The 22,838-nt window shown below is 42.2% G+C and overlaps 3 protein-coding genes across 9 annotated transcripts; 2 read left to right on the plus strand and 1 right to left on the minus strand.

Annotated features, from left to right (window-relative positions):
* Window positions 1-1,276: 1,276 nt before the first annotated feature.
* On the plus strand, window positions 1,277-7,189 carry ipp (intracisternal A particle-promoted polypeptide). 3 transcript variants are annotated; one of them, XM_085254726.1, is made up of 11 exons: window positions 1,277-1,411; window positions 1,947-2,229; window positions 2,436-2,849; window positions 3,572-3,783; window positions 3,940-4,159; window positions 4,287-4,442; window positions 4,561-4,728; window positions 4,829-4,966; window positions 5,461-5,583; window positions 5,782-6,002; window positions 6,084-7,189. In XM_085254726.1, the coding sequence occupies exons 3-11, from the start codon at window positions 2,507-2,509 to the stop codon at window positions 6,306-6,308; spliced, it is 1,806 nt and encodes a 601-aa protein (XP_085110852.1). In that variant the 5' UTR covers window positions 1,277-1,411; window positions 1,947-2,229; window positions 2,436-2,506; the 3' UTR covers window positions 6,309-7,189. The 3 variants fall into 3 exon arrangements, with proteins under 3 accessions (XP_085110852.1, XP_085110851.1, XP_085110853.1); XM_085254725.1 differs by having other exon boundaries at window positions 1,947-2,048; XM_085254727.1 differs by lacking the exon at window positions 1,947-2,229 and having other exon boundaries at window positions 1,320-1,411.
* Window positions 7,183-9,667, minus strand: LOC146553989 (transmembrane protein 69-like). Of its 2 annotated transcripts, none has more exons than XM_085254730.1 (2): window positions 9,382-9,667; window positions 7,183-9,198 (listed from the first exon to the last, which is right to left on the minus strand). In XM_085254730.1, the coding sequence occupies exons 1-2, from the start codon at window positions 9,388-9,390 to the stop codon at window positions 8,500-8,502; spliced, it is 708 nt and encodes a 235-aa protein (XP_085110856.1). In that variant the 5' UTR covers window positions 9,391-9,667; the 3' UTR covers window positions 7,183-8,499. The 2 variants fall into 2 exon arrangements, with proteins under 2 accessions (XP_085110856.1, XP_085110854.1); XM_085254728.1 differs by having other exon boundaries at window positions 9,314-9,667.
* A 223-nt stretch (window positions 9,668-9,890) lies between these two features.
* gpbp1l1 (GC-rich promoter binding protein 1-like 1) lies at window positions 9,891-21,576 on the plus strand. 4 transcript variants are annotated; one of them, XM_085254041.1, is made up of 12 exons: window positions 9,891-10,020; window positions 12,170-13,487; window positions 13,843-13,957; window positions 16,099-16,228; window positions 18,389-18,717; window positions 18,940-19,015; window positions 19,123-19,319; window positions 19,494-19,637; window positions 19,858-20,013; window positions 20,511-20,635; window positions 20,719-20,821; window positions 20,913-21,576. In XM_085254041.1, exons 3-12 carry the CDS (start codon window positions 13,898-13,900, stop codon window positions 21,081-21,083), a joined length of 1,491 nt encoding a protein of 496 aa, XP_085110167.1. In that variant the 5' UTR covers window positions 9,891-10,020; window positions 12,170-13,487; window positions 13,843-13,897; the 3' UTR covers window positions 21,084-21,576. The 4 variants fall into 4 exon arrangements, with proteins under 4 accessions (XP_085110167.1, XP_085110166.1, XP_085110168.1 ...); XM_085254040.1 differs by having other exon boundaries at window positions 9,988-10,114; XM_085254042.1 differs by lacking the exon at window positions 9,891-10,020 and adding an exon at window positions 10,039-10,184.
* Window positions 21,577-22,838: the final 1,262 nt, after the last annotated feature.

A 22,838-nucleotide genomic window follows, 5' to 3' on the forward strand; every position in this document is an offset into this window, starting at 1 on the left:
CATAGGGAAATCCCTTGTTTTGTGTTATCGGGTAAGCTTTTAATCTGAAGCCCTTTACTCCTATATGCAGCTTTAATCTGTCAGTTTCATTTCATAATGTTTTTCTTTCTTGGTAAAAGAAAAAAAAAGGATAGAGCCCCTGATGGGGGAAAAAAGTCAGACACACTGCACTTAAAGTGGAATGGCAATTATGGTGAGCACTTTCCATAGGATGACCTTCGCACTATTTACTTTGTCTCCCACGACATGGGGAAATTCTTGGTACAGTCACCGCAGCGGAGAGACAGGATGACCAGAGAAAACAATGATGACAAGCAAAAAACTCTGGAGGGGGAAAAAAGAGGGACTTAAAAAGAAGAGCATTTTCACACACTGTAAGAGTTTTCAACCAGAGGAAGTATGTCATCATATTCAAGTTCATTTTAGTACCTCACCTTAAACCTTAAAACCTGTTTTACAAGAGACACCTCCCCAGGCAGCAGGATGGAGAACAAAAGGCACACTTTCATGCGACAAATACACCTCTGTCACACACACACGCACACACACACAATTCATTTTCATGATTATTATTTTATATAAGAGTCTAAACTTCAGCCTGGATTTTCTATGAATGTCTGATGGGCATGTTGAGTGTGCAGGGAGCATGTATGTAACATGTACCATCTGTGTTGGAGGCTGCTGTCACACGTCAATGAAACGCTAATGAGGCTCTTGAATTGCAAAGTAGCACAGATCACCTCACGACTGCTAAAAATGAAATAATGTGACTAACACACCAAGTGGAAAGTGACAGAGGGAGAAAGAGCTCACTGAAGGATGACAAAGAGCCCTATCTGATAAATGGAACACTATATGATTAGTATTTGACTGGGATAAATATGTTACACAGTAAAAGAAAAATAACAATAATAATAATCGGGCAAGGAAAATGACCTTTAATGACAATTCAGTATTTCAACACCAGAGAACTTTTAAACTTTTAAAGAGCCACTTTAAGTTAGGATATACAAATCCCTCACAGGTCATAGCACGATAAAGAGACTCAAGGAGAGAATTAAAGTTACATGGAGCTGTTTGTTTTCTAAGCTTCTTCAGTTTCAGGTTTTAGCTTTGTCTTATTGGTTTACTCAGAGCCAGTTTAAGTTGTGTCTAATAAGCTAGTTGTTGAGCTAAGGTAATGGTTACTGTGGAGGCCCTATAGGGAACCCTGACCTACTGGAAATTTAACAGCGCAGGGCAACGGGAGGGAGTTCCAGCAAGCCGAGGGTGGATCTCAAAAGCTGGCTAGGCTGGCACTTTAGACTTTTTAATTGGCTGCAGCCACGACATACTCTCTTGTGCATCACAGGGTGTTGAAAGAGCTGGAAATACTAGTTGAGTGATGGGTGTTAGGAGACTTGTATTTCAGGTGTGTAAGCCCAGTGATCGTTACCGGTTTTTTTTTCGCTTTTTTAACTGTAGTTCAGATGCACTTTTTTTCAGCAGACACGGTTAAAGGGCCCAGAGTCCCAGAGTGTATGTACTAACAGTTTTCCAACATAATACTTAAACTAATCTGATCCCAAGATAAAGTAAACTGGGCAGCCCAGTGAGTCTGACAGTGGGCTCAACCGAAAGAGCTTAAAGCCTAAAAAAATAACACTGTACCGGGGGACAAATATGTAGGAATATTGTGATAATTTACGTTAGGTTGCTATGGCCTATTGTCAAGGACATGCCGCTCCTTCAAAGCCAACACTGCCACCTGGCGGTGAGTGCTAATACAAACCTGACCTGAATTTGGGGCAAACTGGTAATAACGTTTAAATTAATTATTATAATTAGACTAAAATAACAGAGAAAAATATTTGTGTAATTTAAATTGACTCAAAGATAAAAACTTGTCGGTATCAGTGGTGCAAATTAAAAGAAATTAATTTTTTCCCCTCTCGTGGATCAATTAGTTATGTCTGGAGATTCAGACCAATGCAGTCGGTCCAGGAAAAACGTATAGACAGCCTGCAGGCTGACGGAAGTTGCCTGCATCCTCATCAGCAAACTTAAGGGTGAGTTGCCAGTAAATGCAAAATAAACGCTGCATTTTTTTTTTATTTTTTTTATTTTTTTGTACTTCCGTCAGTAATTCTCCGTCTGGAAAGGGACTGGTCGAGTATTGGTACTGTCGTGCAGACTATGATCACTGACAAGCACCCTAGCGAGCTGCCAGACGGCTAACATGCCCGGCAGGTGTGTGTGTTACAGATCATATAACAGCAGTGGGATGAGTGGCGACTATTTTTTTTAATGCTTCGTTATGTTTTCCTGTGGAACCACAAAGAAGGGGAGGTTTACTCTTATTTGTCTTTCACCGGTAGCCGATAAATCAGAAGTTGCTGGTTACACAACAATGCACTGAGCCTCTGTGTTTTGGTTTTGTGTGCTGTGCTTTTCAGGCCCGAGCCTCACAGGAGAGGAGGATTGAGGATACTGGCCTCCATGGTAAAGCAGAGGTACCTTCGCTGCCATGTCCTCCATCTCTGTGTCGACGTCCAGTGGATGCTGCCGTAATCCTGGTGCAGCTGCCATGGCAACCCAGGGTTTAGAGCAAGCTGTGCTGGCTTCAGATCGCTACGCCAGACTCATCCTGGCCCAGATGAACAAGATGCGCCTCCGCTCCGACTTCTGTGACGTGGGGCTTAAAGTCGGCGGCCGTGTCTTCAAGGTGCACCGGCTAGTGCTTGCTGCCAGCAGCCCCTACTTCTCTGCCTTGTTCGCTGGTGGGATGAGGGAGGCAGACAAAGAGGAAGTGCAGATCCTTGGAGTGGACACTGATGTCTTTGAAATCTTGCTGGAGTTCATATACACAGGTTTGCATCAGCCCTGATATCCCCGTCTTGAACTTCTTGAATATTTGTGTTGTTTTGTAGCATTCCCAATCTCTCAGATATACTTTCCCTTCAAGACAGCAGTGTTACCTGTTAAATGCAAATTAACTAATTAAGGCTGTTAGCAGATATTTGGGAGTGTGTTTGGAGACTAGGAAAATCTCATTCGTGTGTATCTTCTCTCTGGTCCTGACTAACACACCTGCCTCCTTTCCAACATCAATCTCTCTTCAGCAGCTGATTCAGAATCCAGCAGCTAGGCTTCACACTGCATCATAACAATCCTGATTTCTGTCCATTGACAGACTTTACCGATCACATGTAAAGCACACATATGGGTATGACCCTGAGTTACAAAGCAGAAATGTTGATCCTTTGCAAGAAAGTTTGCAGCGTTAGATCTACAGATAGCTGTACAAAGTCATGGCTTAAATGTAAAGGTGATTGTATTTCTGCTAACAGGTCCTTTTGGGGTTTTTATCTTTTTAATGTCAGTTTTTGCTCTTTTATTATATTACATTTTAAATTTCATTTAAATTTGGCTTCCAGTTTGGTTTTCTATGTCTTTTTTTTACCTTCCTTCTGCTTTTACCCATCTGTCAGGGCTCTTTAATAACTAATTTTTTACAGTGATATGTAAATGTAGGCACTTATTTGCTCAGTCTCTTTTTTCCTAGTTGGAAATGTGCTCTCTTTCTGTTTAGGAGTGATCAGCGTCACTGTGGAGAATGTTCAGGAACTGATGGTGGCAGCCGACATGCTGCAGCTGAATGAGGTGGTGTCCATCTGTGGGGAGTTTCTTAAGGGTCACATGGACCCATCCAACTGTGTGGGCATCTTTCAGTTCCTGGAGCAGATCGCCTGCATGGACATGCTGGAGTTTACTGAGAACTACATCCATGTTCACTTCCTAGAGGTACACACAAAAGACCAAGTCTGTGTTTTATTTTCTGTTAAAATGAAACAGTATCATCAATTTCCATCAGCAACAACATTTATGTTACTTAAACTCTTTCTGTAGTTTCCACATCGAACGTTCACAAATCGACCCTCTCGACCGCTTCCCCTCTAGGTGTGTGTCACTGATGAGTTCAGGGGCCTGTCAAAAGAGCAGCTGGTGAGACTTTTAAAAAGTGAGGAGCTGAGGATCGAGGATGAGTACCAGGTTTTTACAGCAGCCATGGAGTGGGTTCTCCAAGACGTGGCAAAGAGGAAAAAACATGTGGTAGAGGTGTTGGAACCAGTCCGCTTCCCTCTGCTTTCCCCACAGAGGCTGTTCAAGTACATAGAAGGTAGGAAACTTGTGACATTCTTCCTCCTGTTGCATTTAATACTTTCAATGTCGTGTGTTTAATACATTGTTTGAAAATTTGAAGTAACTCCTGAGATTCAAAGCCTCATTTTTTCTTACATTTTTAGGTATTACCGACTTCAGCCTGCGGGTGGCACTGCAGACTCTGCTGAGAGAATACACTGAAGTCACAAAGTCCCCCAAAGAAAATAAGATGTACAGTCAACTACAGCCAGCCAAGATGAGACCCAGAAGAAAAGCCAGGAAATACCTCTATGCCATAGGTTTAGTATCTTTGCTGTGTTACGTCTAAGTGGGGTGGAGTAAAGGGTCCCAAGATTTAAATTAGTCTTGCAATGCAGCAGATCTGATGGTGGAGCTTTTCTTCTTGTCTCATGTCAGGAGGCTACACTCGGCTGCAGGGCGGCCGTTGGAGTGACAGCCGGGCGCTAAGCTGCGTGGAACGCTTTGACACCTTCAACCAGTACTGGACCACCGTGTCGTCACTGCATCAGGCCCGCAGCGGGCTAGGAGTCGCAGTCCTGGAAGGCATGATCTATGTGGTGGGAGGTGAGGGAGAGAGAGCTGGGAGTTTGCTCTGCTTTAAATAGAGAATTAACTTTAATGAGTAGAAATCTGACAACAAATGGTCTTTTCTTTTCCTTACTAGGGGAAAAAGACTCGATGATTTTTGACTGCACAGAGAGATACGACCCAGTTACGAAACAGTGGGCCGCCGTGGCGTCTCTGACTTTCCCTCGATGCGGAGTCGGTGTCTGCCCCTGCCACGGAGCTCTGTATGCACTCGGTAAGGGTCACACTAGAACTGGAACACACCACCTAGTGGTTTAAAGAAATTCTAAGAACTTAGAAGACAATAGAAAACACTGAAAGTGAAAATTTAAATGCACGAGTTCTTGCTGCAGAAGTTGAGGTTGTGCAATACCACATTGTGAAAGGACAATAAAATAGCTTAGTAAGTGTAATTAAATCATAACGGGCATCATGGGAGTATTTAGGAGAAAATGTGCCTGATTTAATTTCACTCACAAACATAATAGAGAGATGTGGCAGTCTGCAAATGCAGAGTGAGAAAGGGCTTTCTTACAATCCGGGATGCTGCGTAAAATATAAACATAAACAACATGCAGTGATTTGTAAATCTCAGTAGAATGCAAAAAATGTATTGTATTTAAAGAATGCTTCAAAAATATTTGCCCAAATAAGTGGTGAGATGACCGACAAGTGGTGACACTTTCTTCTGCACAAACTTTAAGTCGTGTTTTTCCTGTTCTTCTGCAGGTGGTTGGATTGGCTCTGAAATCGGAAAAACCATGGAGCGATATGACCCGGAGGAGAACAAGTGGGAGGTCATTGGCAGCATGGCTGTTCCCCGCTATTACTTTGGCTGTTGTGAGTTCCAAGGTGTGTCCGTCCCTTTAATACATTTAAACAAAATAAATGCATCTGTATAATCAGGCGTAAAAGCTTTAATCAGATTTGTTATGCAGAAGAAAGAATATAACGAGAAGTACTTGCACTGTTTTCACATTTCTCTTTGCACGTCACCACCTGAACCCTCAGTTCTGGAGGTCAGCTCTAAACGCAATGGTTTTTACCCAGGCTTCATTTACGTGATCGGAGGGATCAGCGACGAAGGGATGGAGCTGCGCTCAGCAGAGGTGTATGATCCCATCTCGCGTCGATGGAGCGCCCTGCCCGTCATGGCCACTCGACGGGCCTACGTGGGCGTCGCATGTCTCAATAACTGCATATATGCTGTGGGCGGCTGGAACGAGGCTCTTGGTGCTTTGGAGACAGTAGAGAAGTACTGCCCAGAGGAGGTAAAGAGCCAAAATAATCTGTTTACAAATTTTAACAGATGCTCCAACGTTCTCCTCACGTCTGCAAACGTCTGTCCGCAGGAGAAATGGGTGGAGGTCGCTGCGATGTCTACGGCACGCGCCGGTGTATCGGTGTCGGCAGTAAACGGGCTGCTGTATGCGGTTGGAGGAAGAGCAACCACCAGAGACTTCTCCGCACCCGTAACGGTAGATTCCGTGGAGATCTACGACCCTCACCTGGACACCTGGACCGAGGTCGGCAACATGATCACCAGCCGCTGCGACGGCGGGCTGGCTGTGCTCTGACAGACGGGAATGTCCTGCACCTGAATCATTCACCAAACACAGCATAAACTGGAGAAAAGCTGCACCTTAAGAGACATACAGAAAAGTGTGTTTTGGTTTAAACAGCCTTTCATATGTTGTCATAGTATTTATACATGGATGTCTCCTTTTTGTTTTTTTAAATTAATCAATGAATATGAACATGAAAGCACATTTAGTACTGAAATCTGCCAAAATGTTCTTTTTACTGTTACATGACTCTCCTGTGTCCTTATTTTCAATTCAGTCACAACGTTAGAACAATATATTTGAAGGCACAGCTATCTTGGTGATGACAATTATTTTTTATAGAAGTTCTATTTTTGATGAACCACAGAGGGTTTTTTGAAAGTCCCGTGGGGCACTAAGAAAACTGCTGGCGGGTGATGAAGCACTGTTTAGTTTCTTTTAAAGAATTTTTGGAGGGCGGTGCATTACCACTCTGAGCCCTTGAGCCTAGTTGACAGTAGAACCACATAAAACCTATGGCTGCATTAAGTTTAAAAATTTCTGTGGACTCGAACAGCATGCCAGAGCGCTCCTTTTCATTCCACTGGATTATTTATGTACATATGTTTCTACTAGTGCCTCTCCATCGCTGTTTACACTTCATTCCGAGCAAGTAAAGACTGCTTTATCATTTCAGATTTGTACTATCTGATGTTGAGGTGTGCAGCCTATCGCTTAGAAATATGTTCAGCATCTTTATGGTACAGCATCACATTTCCTCTTGTTTTCAAGCTGACCGAAGTGGTGCCACAGCACAGCTTCTTTTTATCATGCACAGTTAAACCTTTGCAAAAACACAATACTACACCACACTGATAATGCTGCTTTTCAGACTTAATAAACATCGCAAAACAGTTATGTGTATGCTTTATTTCATTTAAACCTTATTCCCTTCTTTTTCAGTGTAGTTAAAATGTAATAATCCCCTCTGATAGTTCTGTGCAAACACCAGCATGCAGGAGGACATTACTCCCCGATATCCTAGGTGATGGTACGTAGGTGTGTTGGGTTCATTTGTGAACGACCATGTTAGTATTATTAGATTCGTTGCACGGATGTAAAGCTGTTTGAAGCAGGAAAGTTTTCTTCTGTATTGTGCAAACAAGCGAACTACAGCAGTCACACTTGCTGTAATTACACTGGACGTCTCACTGGGATTGTGGCTCATCTATTTGGAGCCGATGTTTACAAAACACTGAGACTGTAAATGTGGGATCACTTACTTCCAACTCTGCTATAAAAACTCCAGTGTGTCTGTTTAATGGACAGCCATTTCTACCTAAATGTGAACTTCAGTTTCCTGTTTTCAGCTGACAGGAGTGCCACTCGGTGTGGTCTTCTTCTCTTGTAACGCATCTGCTTCAATGTTTGGCATGCTGTGCGTTTAGAGACACAAATCTCGATACCTTGGCGGTTACTCATATCAGTCCGTCTGGCACTAACAACCATGCTACGTTCACCTTTCTTCCCCATTCTGATTCTCAGTTTGAACTTCACGGGCCTAAATTAATTCCTGCCATGTGATTGGCTAATTACCGGTATATATCTACATTAAAGAACAGGTGTACCTAATAAAGTAGCTGGTGACCTTAAAATTTTTAAATGCAAGAAGAATGAACACCTTTATGTGACTGACCGGTGAGAAGCAGCTAAAATTAACAACAATCCGATAAATAATTAATGTTTAACACAGCCGAGGCAGCAGGTTAGAACTCCTATAAACAAAAGCACATGAATTTCTACAGCTGTTTTGACTAAAAGCTGCCTGAAGCTCGATTTTTATTATTTCAACTTTTCCCATAAAAAAAGAGATGTTTAAATAATCTGTTTAAACACATGTTCCAGAAGAGTATTTTTCCCCTGTGTTTAGCGCAGCAAAGAGCATGATTCTGCATGTGTTAAAGGAATTCTTAAGCCCATTGTTTGTTCTTTGCTATATTTAGGTATTTAACTCACTCCTCATGAGAAGGGAATTTCACCAGATATTTTGCAACCCAGGAAACAACTGCTATTTATTTTCAAATTATTATATATTATTTACATAAGAGCAAAATTGGCTCATTCAACTGTAGCACCACAACGACTGTCTGCAGATGTTCACCTGATGTTTTCCATTCTTATGTTCATGCAGTTAAAGAGACAAACTATCCTCTTAAAACCACTTCTAAGTCTCTATGAACTTCTTCTCTGGACAGAGCTTTTTAAGCACCAACGTGGCCACCAGAGAAAAGGTGGCAACCAGAGTGAGAACAGTTCGCATGGCTTTGAACCAGGCAGGGTAGCCAGGCAGAAGAGTCAGGTCGTAATGCAGTGACAGGCCCAGTCCCATTACAACAACTAGAGCTCCTTCAGCTATGTTGTCCCTGCAGAGCAACGCCAGCCAGGCCAGAAGCGACGGCACCACACTGTTACCCAAATTCATCCAGTCTGGCTGTGCGGGACTACCAGCTGGGATGGCAAACCCCCAACGGGCACCTCCCAGGAACGACACTATAGAAGCTCCGTACACCACTTGAGCATATGCCACTTCAGGGTGGAAAGATTGTGTAGCAGCCATGAGAAAAGGGGCAGAAATAAAGGGGATGAGACCAGAAAATCCCAGGTACAGAGCTGGTTTGGGAGCCTTGGCGAGGGCTCTTAAACTGAAACCCTCTTTGCTGTCACTTCTCTCTGATTTGCCTCTGGAATCCTCGTGGCAGAGATGTGATGTGTGCCAGCTCACAGGTTTGATGTTCAACAGTCTGCTGGTGGTAGATGGTCTGAATGACATAAAGACAGAGGAGGCTCGAGTGTGAAGCAGCACAGTTTTTGTGCTGTAGTTTGGTAATCTGTTTATTTGCTGAAGACATCTCCATACTGGAACCTGAAACCATGCACAATCACAGAACATCATGAATATTCTGTTGGCACCTAGAGAATTATTGCATTCGTTAGTAGGCATGATATATTTATCAAATGAAAACTTTTACTATTCTTACCCCAGACAAAATACGTCTTCCAGAGACGAAGCTAATCATATTCGGCGTGGAAAAAGAATCACACTTACACAGCACATGCAATCTGAAGTTTCAGTGACGAGATACACCCTGAGCTAACGTTGGTGCAGCTAGCATTAACCTCAACCTGATGTAATACAAGGCTGTGCTAATGTAACAACCTATAAACCACAGGATTTATAATTACCTAAACGTTATCATATAAATGTTAGTCAGAGAACAGTTTTCAGTGGCCACCGAAAACACAAAAACATATAACAAATTGTGAGAAAGTTCATATTTCATATGCTAAAGTAGAGGTCGTTTGCTTGCCGTCAGGATATCGGCGCTCGATTAAATGTCTGTCTCTTAATATTTTTAGCGGAACCAGACTGACTCTGATATCGACTGGATTGGCTGTCCTTGGCGGGGAGGTATTATGTTGCGTTCAAGGTTGCAAAATCCCACATTGTTTACTATTATCGCCGTTTTCTTTGAATATTTAGAAAAATAACAAAGAAACATAATGTTGCATCTTTAGACATTTGTATATTTTATTTATCGGAGTTTATAACAATTACATCGAAGCCGCACTGTTTAGCCTGCTGAGATGAAAAACTCGTTAGACTCCCAGTGAGTTGCATAATCACGACAGATCGTGAATGGAGCACAGTTGAGGCTGTTCGAATCCCCCTGTGCCAGCGCCAGTGGTAAGATCACCGAAAACCCAAACAAACATCGATAGTCCTGCGATTAAAGCAGTTTATATTTGCAAAAAAGTGCAGTGTCACTGGTCTTTGCAGAGTGAGTGTATATTTGAATCAACATATATCTACGACTATCCTGTTTATTGGAAGGTATCGTAGGAAAGACTGTAAGTTAGCTCGCTAGCACTTAGCAAGCTAATGAATGTGTGCTGCCGCTGCTAAGGTAGCCATTTTGAAACTGTGTTGTTCCAACGAAGCAAGGTCTGTTTACCTCTATTGTATGTCCGTGACAACTGCTTAAATAGTCAGTTCTAGTTACCGCAGGCGTATTAAATCCGTGTTTACTGGACTAAGCCCTCTAGCCTTGCTAATTCCTTTCAAATACCAACCAATTTTCTCGGGCTTCCCAACAGGCTAGATAGCGCTAGCTATTAGCTAACAATTCCTATGCTAACGTTAACCTGAGTTATCTCGGCAGAGTCAGCTAGCAGTGGAGTTAGGACAGATCTGACAGCGCTGTTGTGTGTGGTACTTGTTGGCCGCTTAGCGTCTTTAATTATTTCGATGAACTTTTAACTTCATAACATTCAGCTAGTCATTTAGTTGAAGTGTGTGTATGCTGTGTTAAGGTGGGTCTGCTGTTTGTGTGTTTGTGTACATGTGAGTTGAGCGCATTTAGGCGTTATGCAGGGTGTTTTCCAAAGGTAGAAGTGTTTTTGCCGCCGCCATTCATTGGAGTGTTGTTTCAGAGTGAAGGAAGTGTGTGCGCTGCACATTGTACCTCGTGCCTGTGGTAAATTCATTGATGTTGAACTGTTACGTAATAGTTCAGTGGGTGCACGCTATCAAGCCCGAATCAGTGAAACAAGGGTGCATATATATTGTGGGGTTTTTGTTGTTTGGGTTTTGAGCCATGCCTTCGTGCATGTACGAACATGGTGTTTGGGATTGTCACCTCAGTTTCGTGCCGTATTTACAGACACTATTGGGCCCATTAATATTCGCAGCAGTCTGCGCACAGGAAGATAGCGTGCATGTTATTTTTATACTGGTATAAATATTTCACTTAAAAAAAGCCGACACTGTTTTTAAAAGAGCCAGCTTTCAGCCTGAAAGGGATCTGAGATCACAGAGTCCTGATTGATTTTTTTTCTCCTCTCTTGCATCTCTCAAGACGTCTTTGAGTGTCAGAAGCGTCCTTTTTTCTGGAGCTGATTTCTCTTGAATTGGAAGTTATTTGGGAGTTTATCAGTGAGGGCGGAATGTTTTTCATAGTGTGATAATGGCTGACACAAACTGAAGCTATTTGCAGTAATGCAGCTCTAGACATACAATATCGTTTACGTTTAGCTACTCTGTCTGGGAAGTTTATTAATTCAGGAGCCTTAGAAGAAAAACAATCTTATAGTTATTTTGGGCGTAGTACTTTGCAGCATTATTGACCTATTGCTCTGTGTTTTCTAATGATTTGATCACCCCAGTTTTACAGTTAAAATTTTAGCATCTGAAATAATTAACTTCTACAGTGCACCGTTTAAAAAAAAACAGTTTGAACACAAGCTGAACAAAAGTTCATAAAGTTATATGTACTGCTGGGTTCTTATATCAATCTGTATTGTTAGGTAATTTGGACCTATTATGTTTGTTTCCACATCCATACTTTTTATTCCTGGACTCTTCCAAAGATGCTTTGCATGATTCACAATCAAAATAAAACTTGTATGACTTACACTGAGCCTCGGTGAAACCCTCGGGTCATCCTTTGTGTGAAACTGCTCTCCCTTTTAATATCACCTTCCTTTAAACCGGCGTATCTCTGATTTTCTTCACCTTGCAAACAAAGGGTTTGAACAGCAGATGGATGAGGCTTTTGTCCTGACAGCCAGAAGAACTGTGTGGCTGTGTGCCTGAGATGGCCTTGTTATGGGTTTAAAACCCGTCTATGAAAGCAAGATCAGCCTGATCTCGTTATTTGAAATGTTTGCCAAGTTTAATATGAACATCTGTTATTGTAGCAATGAAAAGCATGCTAGGTCCACTTTGTGAAAGGTGTAGTTAATTTGGCAAGTAACTCTTAAGTATTTTGTGTGTTTTTGACCCCCAGAGCTTTAATGCAAACCTCTTTTTTTCTTTCTTTTAAAATTTATTGCAGGTCCTGTGCAAATACCCGTGAACCATAAAGCAAGAAAATCTGAAATCTCCACTGAAACTTCCTGTGTGAGGGGGGAAAAGCACTTTCAAAAAGGAAAGGAAAGACCTACTTGACAATTTTTTTTTGGATGTTGCGGCTTTTCAACTTTCACTTTTTTCTCCTGAGGAAAAAGAGTAGTTGATCACTTGAGGATTTCTTTTTGGACATGTTTGGCTGTTGCTAAAGCCATCTCAACTTTTGAATTTTGATTTTGCATATCTATGAAACCAGAGGTCCACACTGTTCCTGCTACAGTCAAAACCTGAAATAATTTGATGGGAGTAAAATATATAATGCTAGAAACAGCATTATGATGTACCATTCAACATCTTCACCGTTTCACTAACGAGAACTTATTATGTCGGCAATGTAACGTAGGGTTTCACTGGCTTCATTGTCATGTGACTTTGAACCTTTGAGTTATTTTCTCCAAACAAAGACAGTCTTTTCACCATTTTAATGAGGTGAGCAGTGGTTTGCAGTGACCTCCATTGCCAATAAAAGACTGTCTCTCAATTAATTTTTCTTTTCTGAATGTGTTTGAGTAGGTCTTAAAATGATTCGGTAAAAGGTGAGTCAACACAAAAAACATACTGGCACACAGTGTGGCAGGACAACACCTGTCTCTCTCCACGCACCTGGTGTCAAAGTGGAACTGCTTCAAAAACCGTTGTCCATGCTTCAGTGCAGACGACTTTCACAGACTGTTTCTTTATATTAATAATAACCTGGCTCTTCCTCCCATTTGGGACAAATCACTAGTCAATCAATTTGTTTTGCCAATCAGCATCAAGTCTAATCAGGTTTCAAGTCTTACCATGAGATTATGAGCAAATGGTTCAAATAAATTGAGGAATTCAATCTATCTGGAGAAAAAAGAAGAAAAAAAGTTGCTTGGACTTGAATCAGTTGAATTCATTGCACAAGACTGGCATTAGAACTGACTGGATTCTGGTTCAAGACAGAAAATCTGTTCTGCATAGACTCCTATCTTTGGACTTCAAAAACTGCTTCCTGTTTGGCCAGTTCTCTGGATTGCCATTCCAGATCGTTCCTGCAGTTTTTTGACATATCTCCAAGTGCTTCACCCTGGACGAAGGGATCTGCCTCTGGGGAAAGGGGCTGCGCTGTCCTGGCGGAGGTGGAGAGGTTGTTGTTGGTGTGCTGCCTCCCATCTGTCAGTGCACACACTCTGATCAGTGCCAACAGGCCTGAGGAGGAACCGAGCCCAGCCGGACCGAGAGAGGAGGCAGAGGACTTCAGAGCCACAGACTCTGGGGTAATGTCAAAGTTTCACCCAGCCGATGAGGACAAACATGCATGAGCGTGATGTTAACTAGTGTAGTGTGTTTGTTTTATTTGAATTAAAACATGCCAAGCACTTATATATTTAATATAATATCTATATTATTCTGCACAAGATGTTTACATCCATGTTTTCAGCTGAGAATAAGACTCCTTGGCTTCTCTTGTGGAAAAACTTTAAGCAGTTAACTTTAGATAACTGATGCTAGACAAAACACATGAAAGGGATGACATGCAATCAAAGAGAAATGGGATTTAATTCTACATCAGAGAGTCGTGTTTCTGTGCTTTCAGTTGCACACTGAATTTAAAAAAAAATCTTTTGGTAGATCCTGGCCATGAGGTTTGATGCCTCGATCCACTGACCGGAAACACTGGACCTAAATGGCGCAGCATGACTTTGTCCCTGCCTGGCTTAACTTCTCCACACCCCAGCCTGCCAAGGTAGGTGTACGTATCGGTGTGTGTTTGTACTTTATGCACTCACAACAGAAAAGAAAGAGAGAGACGGAGATTCCAAGTGTATCTCTCACTGATGCTCAAACACCTTTAACAGTGTTTGTGCACCTGAGTATGAGAGTGCATGTGTGTGCACTCAGCAATGAAATGTGCTTAGGGACAGAAAGTGTAGTCAGAACATGGTTCAGTAGAGGGTCATCAAAACCTTTTCAACTTCAAGTAACCACTAAAGGTACCACATTAGGTTTTAAAGAGGACCTATTATCCTAACATTTCCCTCTATATATGTATAGAAATTTTCTTCAGCATGTTGTCTTTAATCCAACTTTAATCTGTCTTTAATCCAACTCTTCTTTTTTTTTTTTTTTTTTCCTGATTGGCTGCCTCTTGCACACCTGAGTTCAGAACAATAGGTTTTTGGGGCTTCAGTGATCATAGCCAGAGCTGTGGCCCTAAGATGACTGTATTAAACGGGGACTCTGCTCTGTTGAAGATTCAGGCAGTTTTATTCAAAGTCCTCTCGAAGTCTGCCCGAAAGGTGCATTGTAGCGTAGTGTAGCAGTGGATGTCTGTGCCGAGCCTCACACTCACTGTCTGATGATAAAAATAAGTTCACTCAAAGCCAGTAGGACTGTTGCATACCTGTGGATGTGGAAATGATAAAACCATTATGACCACGAGGGGTGACTGCTGTCATTGACATCAATCCAGAGTCAGTCAGTAAAGAGTTAATAGAAAACTCCGAAACCTATGTTCTTGATTCACAGGTGTTGCTCCTACATTCACTGATCTCATTTTATTTTAAACTTTTGCCATGTTTGATGTTTAATGTCCTGGTGAGGAGTCAGATTCCTGGAGGGACTGGTTCTAGGTCTTCAGAATAGCAACACATGCTGCTTGAGTGAAATTTGTGATGACCAAATGTGTTTTGTTACCACTCTATTCTTCAGCCTGTCATTTTTTTTTTTTTTTTTTTGTAGGCTGATTAAATTTTTACCCCTGAATTTTGCTGACTGGCATATAAGGCCACTTTAAATCCCTTTTCGGGTCAACATTGATGCCTAGTCAGCTGTCTAACAGTTATGTTAGATGTGTAAATAGAAGTAGCCTGTGTCATATCTCACATTAAGTAATATGTGATGTGGTCTCTCGGTGTCTTCACAGCACAAGTAAGAGCCTCTTCTACGCAATTAATATTTTCCTGTATCAGGGCAGTAACGGTGATAACAGTATCAGCGTCATGGACATGCAAAACCATTGAATTAAAGAGGTGGTCTGAGATATGAATACTGACTGTTGAACCAAGTGATGTTATCCATTCGGCAGTAGGTGGTGGCCAACAAGAAAACAATGCTGACTGAATAACATTTATAAGCTGGTTAATTCCCAAGTCTAAAAACCAAGCAGCATCTTCAGCATGTAGTTTACATGTTTGAGCGGTTTATTGGAGCTTAGTGTAATCAGTTGCCAAGCTCATTGGTCTCTGTGAAATCGAGATACTAGACAGTTATTATCCACCTTGCACACAACTTCACCTCGGTGTCATTTATGTCAAGGGATTAGCCAGCATACGCCAGACAGGCTGAAGCTACATTTTCTTAGCTTCTTTTTGTGTGTGTCTGAGTTGAGAAGTCCTCCATGAAGCTTGAAGAACACAATCTGATTTGATCTTTGAACCTCAGCCGATGACTAGGATATGATTCATATCAAGAGGAGCGCTTTTAGGCAGTATTATTAAACCTTCAGGATTTACCACCAAGAGCTGGGTGTGCAGTGTTTGCTTGGATTTTTTTAGGTTTTCTCATTTGCACATTTCTTATGACAAAGTTTTATACGATTCTATGTAGTTTCATTTTTGTCTTCCTTTTTTTTTTCCTCCACTTTCTCTCCTCAAGAATAGATTGACTCATAGTTAGAGGGAGAAGGAGAGAAAAAAAAAGTACAGATGGGAATTAAGCTAATCTAAGTCTCTTCGCCAGGACAAAAATAAAGTAGGAAAATGTAGTGAAAAATTCTCTAATTTCAGTTACAGTTATGCAGTGGCCTGTTACGTTATTGTCCACTTTCTCTGGGCATTGTTACGTATTAGCTTTGATTAACACTGTTCTCTTTCTCTCCTCCTCCAGTCCCCTGCTGCCAACCTTGAGAAACAAGGTGATCTCCCACCCCACAAAGATGCCAGAACTGCCGTGAGCCGCCGCCGCCACAACTCTTCTGATGGTTTTTTCAACAATGGCTCCCTGCGTCCTCCGACAGGTAACAGTTCAACCTGTTGTTATTATCTGGGGGCTTTACTGCATGAGGGGAAGTGTGAATGGAGCCTACTATTCATTTTTGTATTTAAACTTCTCAGTAAGAATAAAAAGGTTGCAGAGAGGTGGTTTAAAGCCTTTCATATCATGCAGCACATTTTAACCTGAGTACTCTCTGCTGTGTTCCTCCTCTGCTTTCCCTCTGACTTTATGCAAATGTACTGGGACGTATGCTTCTCCCATTTCTGCACACATCAGATTCCAGGCTGATCTGGTCCTCTGCAGTTTGTTATACAATACAAACGCTTAAAAAATGAACAGTATAACAACAGGATATTGTACTGTACAGATATGATGTATTTTCTTTCAGGAATGGCTTTGAAGAGAGAAAAATGCATGACATAGTCATACCTTTTTCAGATATCACACTGTTCCAATTAAATGCATTGCCACACTGTATAAACAGCTCACTTACAATCTTGTGTAGCTGTAGCTAAAACACAACCTCTGGGTCTTTACACACTGTGTTACTGTTGTAGTTTTTTGTTAATAAGTTACAGTACATGTTAATCTCAGGAGTGTCAAACATGAAGCCTGGGGGCCAGTACTGGCTCATTAAAAGGTATAGTCTTGCCCAGTGGCCAAGTGTTTGCAGTAAAGCCATGACTCAAATTCTACAAAAAATGCTTTTTTTCTTCTTCTTTTTTTTCTTCTTTTTTTTAAATGGGTGGAAATTTAAATTATTTTTAGATCTGGACAATTATGTATGATTTAATTTTTAGTTACAAATATTCTAGATTTGAAAGTTTTGTGCCTTTCTGTTGTGATCTGTAAATATTAATTTACAACATAACAATAGTAGACTGAAGGAATTCTATGAATGTGGAAAACTTGGCTAGGCTGTTTATCATTGGGGTTTTTTAACTGGTCAGTCATTAAATGAAAACAATGATCTAATGAGCAGTAATGACTTCTGTTGTCTGACAGTTTTAGGTGAATTGGGTCTTGGTTGGATCCCTCTGATTTAGACATCTAGTCAGGTGAAAGCTGAATGAAGCCATGTTGGACATTCCCTTAAGAAAAAAAAAATCGGCTAGCTGTGAATGAAGAGTGAGTAGGACAGTATAAGACAACCAATAAGGAAATGGGGGAGATATCAGTCAAGTGCACTTTGTACCTGTCAGCACAGCCTGCAGAAGAAGTCTAATCAGACTTCTTAAGCTGACACACCCATGTAGGAGGAGTGGAGGTGTCTGTCAAGGCTTTAAAATCATCCTTAGATTTAAGTCAGCTGCCACCTACATTGTTTTTTTTGGGGGGGGGGTTTGTATTCAAAACTGCTAAGGTGCGATTATAAAGATAGTGACGTTGACTACTTGTTTTATGTTCTCAGTGATCGACAGTTAGGGTTTTATGGAGACTCAAAGAAAGATGAATTAGATTCTTTTGTTCCAGTTTTTAAGATCTAGAGTTGGAGTCTTGCATTTTGTGTAGCTGAAGATCTAAGCAGGAAATAAACTTCTGATGTAAGAGCATCCAGTTTGGGTCTCCATCTTGGATAATGATATGATGTGCTTGGATTATAGTGTTGAAGGCAGTGGTGTCATAACAGTGCTGTAAATGGGTGGTGCTGGTGCCGTATCGTCCTTCGCACGCACGCACACACCTCTCTGCTTTCTCTGTAGAATATGGCTGTTATTTGGTGTCCTCCACCCTGAAAATCTGTTTTTGTACAGTCCCCTCTTACTGCTGTCATCCAGTCGTTTGTGTGAACTAAGAATAAATGTGGTGTGATGCCAGTTTTATAATGATGGTTCACCTTCTCTGTGAATCTCAGTGATGGTGTGGAGTCTCACATTCCTATTCAGCTGTTTCATCTCAGTTTTCTGTGATGTTGTTTTCCTGGGTGAATCATTTCTTCACCCAGGAAAAAGTTTCTGCGTTTCTTCTTTGCCGTCCCTCCATTCTCTGCTTATACCAAATACATGCACACAGTGTGAGTCATCAGAGGTTATTACTGTCACAGAGAAATAGTGTTAAAGATTCAAGGCATTCAGATGTTATTTGTGAAGGTTGTGAGGAAACCCTTGCTGTCAAAGTCACATTTCATTGGTATTGCTTGTCAGACAGTCATTATTTCCACTGTATGTGTCTCTCTCTGGAGGTGATGGATGGCAGCAGCCCTCTCTGCTTCTGAGACATGACTCAGTGGACTCGGGGGTGGCTAAAGGAGGGCACGGTGGGCTGGCAGGGGCCTCATGTTGGAAGGAAACCCCCAGCTGGCATGGAGCTCCGCGGGGTTCCCAGGACAGCCACCACCACCAGGGACGCCACCCCAAACGGGGAGGAGGCGACAGGGACAGGCAGGGGGGGCACCGGCAGCGCAATGGTAACTTCCATCCCCGCAAGGGCACCTCGTACCCGGACAAATTCCCCAACGAGGAACGCAAGGACAGCAAGGACGACAAGCTGAAGTTTGTGGAGGAGGACTTTGTGAGTAGTTGACCTCCGTTTTTCCTGTTACATTACAGTGGGATAACTACTGGAACCATTTTCTCCTTTTCAATATTTGCCTTGTAATAGAAGCAGAAGAGGATTTATGAGTGTTATGCCTCATAGTCTGTACTCAGATTATTGCCTTTAAACATAAGTTGTAATTACAAAATTTGAAAGATTACATATTTAATGTAGGCACCTGTTTATTTTTATTTTTAGCCTTCGCTCAACCCTGAAACAACTGGAAAGCCTGGGGCTCAGACACGAGCAGTCGCTCCCCACGCTGGAGTATGGGGTAAGCTTTTCGCCCTGACTCAATTTCTGTGCTCAAAAAGACAAAAGATTTTTTCCCTTGCACCATCATCTCTAAGATTTAATTTGATTGTCTTGATTATGTTCCAGAAAATCCACCGAGTGGCAAACAGATGGTGTCCAAAATGCTGGTTATCAAAAAAATTTCCAAGGAGGATCCCAGCACAGCCTTCTCTGCAGGGTTTGCCACTGCTGGTGCCCTGCCAACCAACGGCAGCAAAGCTCCCATCACAGGCTCCAGCGTCTACAAGAACCTGGTCCCAAAGCCGGCTGTGGCCCCTACCAAAGTATGACTGTCGAGATGTTTTGAGTTAATTAACGGCTTGCTTGATTCAATTTCCGAGAGAAGAATTGCTTATCAAGCAAATGTGCATAATAGAGATAACACCGGTGCACTGGCCAGCGTGCATGGTAGCCTGCAGTAAAAGAGTTTTTAAACACTCTCATGTCCTCTTTTCCAGAGCACCCAGTGGAAATCCAGTGGTAGAGAGATCACAAAGTCTGGTCTTCACATGCCAGGCCGAGATTCAGTCTTCACCAGCCCCGTCTCTGCAGCCAAACCCAGCACCCCAGTCAGTGCACCACAGCACAATACTACAAAAGAGGTGAGAAGAAGGATGAAGCAACCCCAATAAAAAGCAAGCAGTTTTGTGAAGGTCTTGCTTTGCCATTACTACAGATGTGTCATTGTTGCCATGCTTTGAAATCAGTTGAACAGATAGTTTAGATCTCTTGCACTGATGTCTCAGGTAACAAAAAGAATAATAGTAACTTTTATTTCTCCTTTTCTGTCACTTCATGACTATTTGCGGCTCACACCTGCAGCACCCTTCAAGCACGACTCCTCCCATAGATATTGCTCCGTCACGGCTGAAGTTGATGCGTCGCGGTCCAGACCGTAAGAGCGAGTTCCTGAGAGCTCTGAAGGACGAAGGCACTGGAGAGCTGACAACAAGCAGCAGCCCAGGAACATCAGGAGAGGTAGGCAGCAGTTTGGATATTTAGTTTTTTTTCCCCCCAAAGTATTAAAAGGGACCCATTAAGCTAAACACAGGGCCAGAGCAAAATTCATCACACTGCTTCTTCTTTTTACGTCTCTTCTGTGCTTGTGTCAAGCTGCATGAAATTCCGTATATGGTCATGGTTCCTTATACGAGGAAGTGTGCCTCACAGCTCGTGGGTTGTTTATAGAAGCCAGGCAATAGGCAGCCAATCACATGAAGGGATTATTAGGGAAGGGGACCTGCACAGGTCCTAACTGTAGATCATTTAAAACCTCAATCAAAATGTAGAGCTAGAGACTAGCATAATAGATACACTTTAAGAGAATGTGCTGCTGAATGTGGAACACGATCATGGCCTCTGCATTCTCTGCACATAGAAGTCATGTGTGAAATGTAATGTTATGGTGCTGGATAAGAGCTTTTTGTCAGCACATAAAGGACAGCTGGGGCTAAACTTGAAAATAATTATTGCAGGGTGAAAGCAGCACCCCAGAGCCCAAAGCCTACAGCGAGGAAGGCTGTCATGAGAATGGTCTGTCTTACTCTCTGAGTGACTCAGACACCGAACACCTGTCCAGCTCCCTGGAGGCAGAGCACAGGTAGGACACTGCTAACAGCCTTATATATACACACAGGCCAAAACACACAGACAGCTAAGCAGAAAATTACTATGCTTATCTAGGTTGCTGAAGGCCATGGGCTGGCAGGAGTACCCAGAAAATGATGACAACTTCCTGCCTCTGACAGAGGACGAGCTGAGAGAGTTCCAGACTAAAACTGAACAGGTGAGCTCTCAGAGGAAACGCTGACTCTGCTTACGTCTAGCTCAACTCAGTCTGTCTCACACATTAAACGACGTGATTGTGTTTTGACCAGCTGAAGAGGAACGGCATTCAAAGGAATGGGGTTCTCCCGAGGACACGGGGTGTGACCCTCCACTTCACCCCCTGGAGGAGTGTGGCGGAGGCACACGTCGAGGAGGGCTCCGAGTCCGAAACCAGTAGCAGCAGCCAGACCTCTGATGACGACGACTGCATCAAATCCTAACGTGGCTTTATGGAACAAAAAGAAGAAGAAGAAAAAATACCAACAACACATCAACAGCCAACACCACATCCCAGCAAGCAATTCCCCTTTTCCTCTGTCATCTTTGTTTTTTAGAGCACCATTCTGAAGATCTTTCTTTTTTGATTTTGTTTTTGTTGTTCTTGCACAAGGGAAAAACCAATCATATCCCAGTGAAGGGGGAGATTCCTGCTCTGCCAGACGTCGTTTTCCCTGCGTTTCCTCCTTCACTGCAGTCCCTGCCCTCTTTTGACCGATTTTCCACACACACACCCACAAACCCTCCGTCTCCTCCCCTTCCTTTTTCTTCCTCGCTTTGTGGAACTGAAGTGTTCATCAAGAAAAGAAGGGCAATGAATGCACACTTGATTCTGCTTTAAACAGACTAACTCATTTCATTGATGATGCTGATGACACATTATTAATGATATTAATAAAAATTGGTTCCTGACAAGCTGATATGTTTCAATATGAATCTGGCTACTGTGGTGTTTTTAAGTCCACACATCATGTGACTATTTGTAGATGGAGTCCAAATGATGCCAGTATTTCCTGTAGGACGATTGTTGTTTCTTGAAGGACAGAGTAGCAGAAAAACAGCTGTAGATCAGTAAATGCAACACTGAAACATTTTTGTTATAGAAAAGTTCCAGTTTCCCACATATGTAATGCTTTGAGAGGCTGTGCTTTAATTTTGGGATGAAATGTGTAAGCAGACTTGTTTTTGTGACCCACATTGTGAGCAGCAGGTCTGTGGCTACATCTGAAACAAAAACATTAATAACCTTGCAGCAGATGTAAATTCAGTGTGAGAGGGAGCGAGATTCCTGCACGTCCTGTGGGCTGGGCTTAAGTTCATGTCGGGAGATTCACAGACTTGTGGCTGAGATCCGGTGAGTCGTGGAAAAAAAAGTTGTTCTCACAGGAAGTAAGAAGTGGTGGGATAATGCAGTATTTAAATTTAAAGTATTGTGTTTTTTCAGCCCACATAGATGGGATTAGAATAGAGAGCGGGGGAAGCTGCAGGAGGAGGGATGTTTATTTTTCTAGATTTCTCTCTTCTGCAGCTTTAATCATCATGATTTCCAAAACGTTGCTGATAATATGCTGAGATTTTGTTGGCCTTCAGAACTAATGTATAGCTTTGACATGTCTACATGTCTTTGACATGACATGTCTACATGTCTTTGACATGACATGTCTACATGTCTTTGACACTTCAGTTTGAGCTTTTATTTTCTTCAGTGCTTTGTTTTGTTAGCAGGGAAAGCACCACGGTTATATAACACTGAGAATGGCTTCATATTTTCATTCACATTTCAGTGTCCCAGTGAGCCAGCGTGCACGATAAAGGGCCCAGGCATTTTAATTAGCCATAGTGATTATTGCTATTACTATAATTAGCTGCATGTGTACTTCTTCTCTGGCAAATGAAGATGTCTTCTATATGTCTGTCTTCCCGTTATTGTTTACCTCACAGGGGGAAGAGCTAGAAAAGACTGCTATACATTGCTGTTCAATGAAACAACCAAGTGTGACCAGTCGTGTGGTTTATACAAATCATTACAAACCATCTAATCAGCTGCATCAAGTCAGAACATCTTCATACACTATTCTCAATGAGCTTTTAACTCTCATTGAACATGATCTACAGTCATGTCCTTAAGACATAAGATAATGCAACAAAAACATGACAATGCTCATCAAGATCAGGTGTTGCTGTCAAGAAGCCATTTT

This window comes from Mchenga conophoros, linkage group LG18 (genome assembly GCF_057382185.1).
Source record: "Mchenga conophoros isolate Kocher_MC1m ecotype Shallow Benthic linkage group LG18, M_conophoros_male_GT1.1, whole genome shotgun sequence".
NCBI lineage: Eukaryota > Metazoa > Chordata > Actinopteri > Cichliformes > Cichlidae > Mchenga > Mchenga conophoros.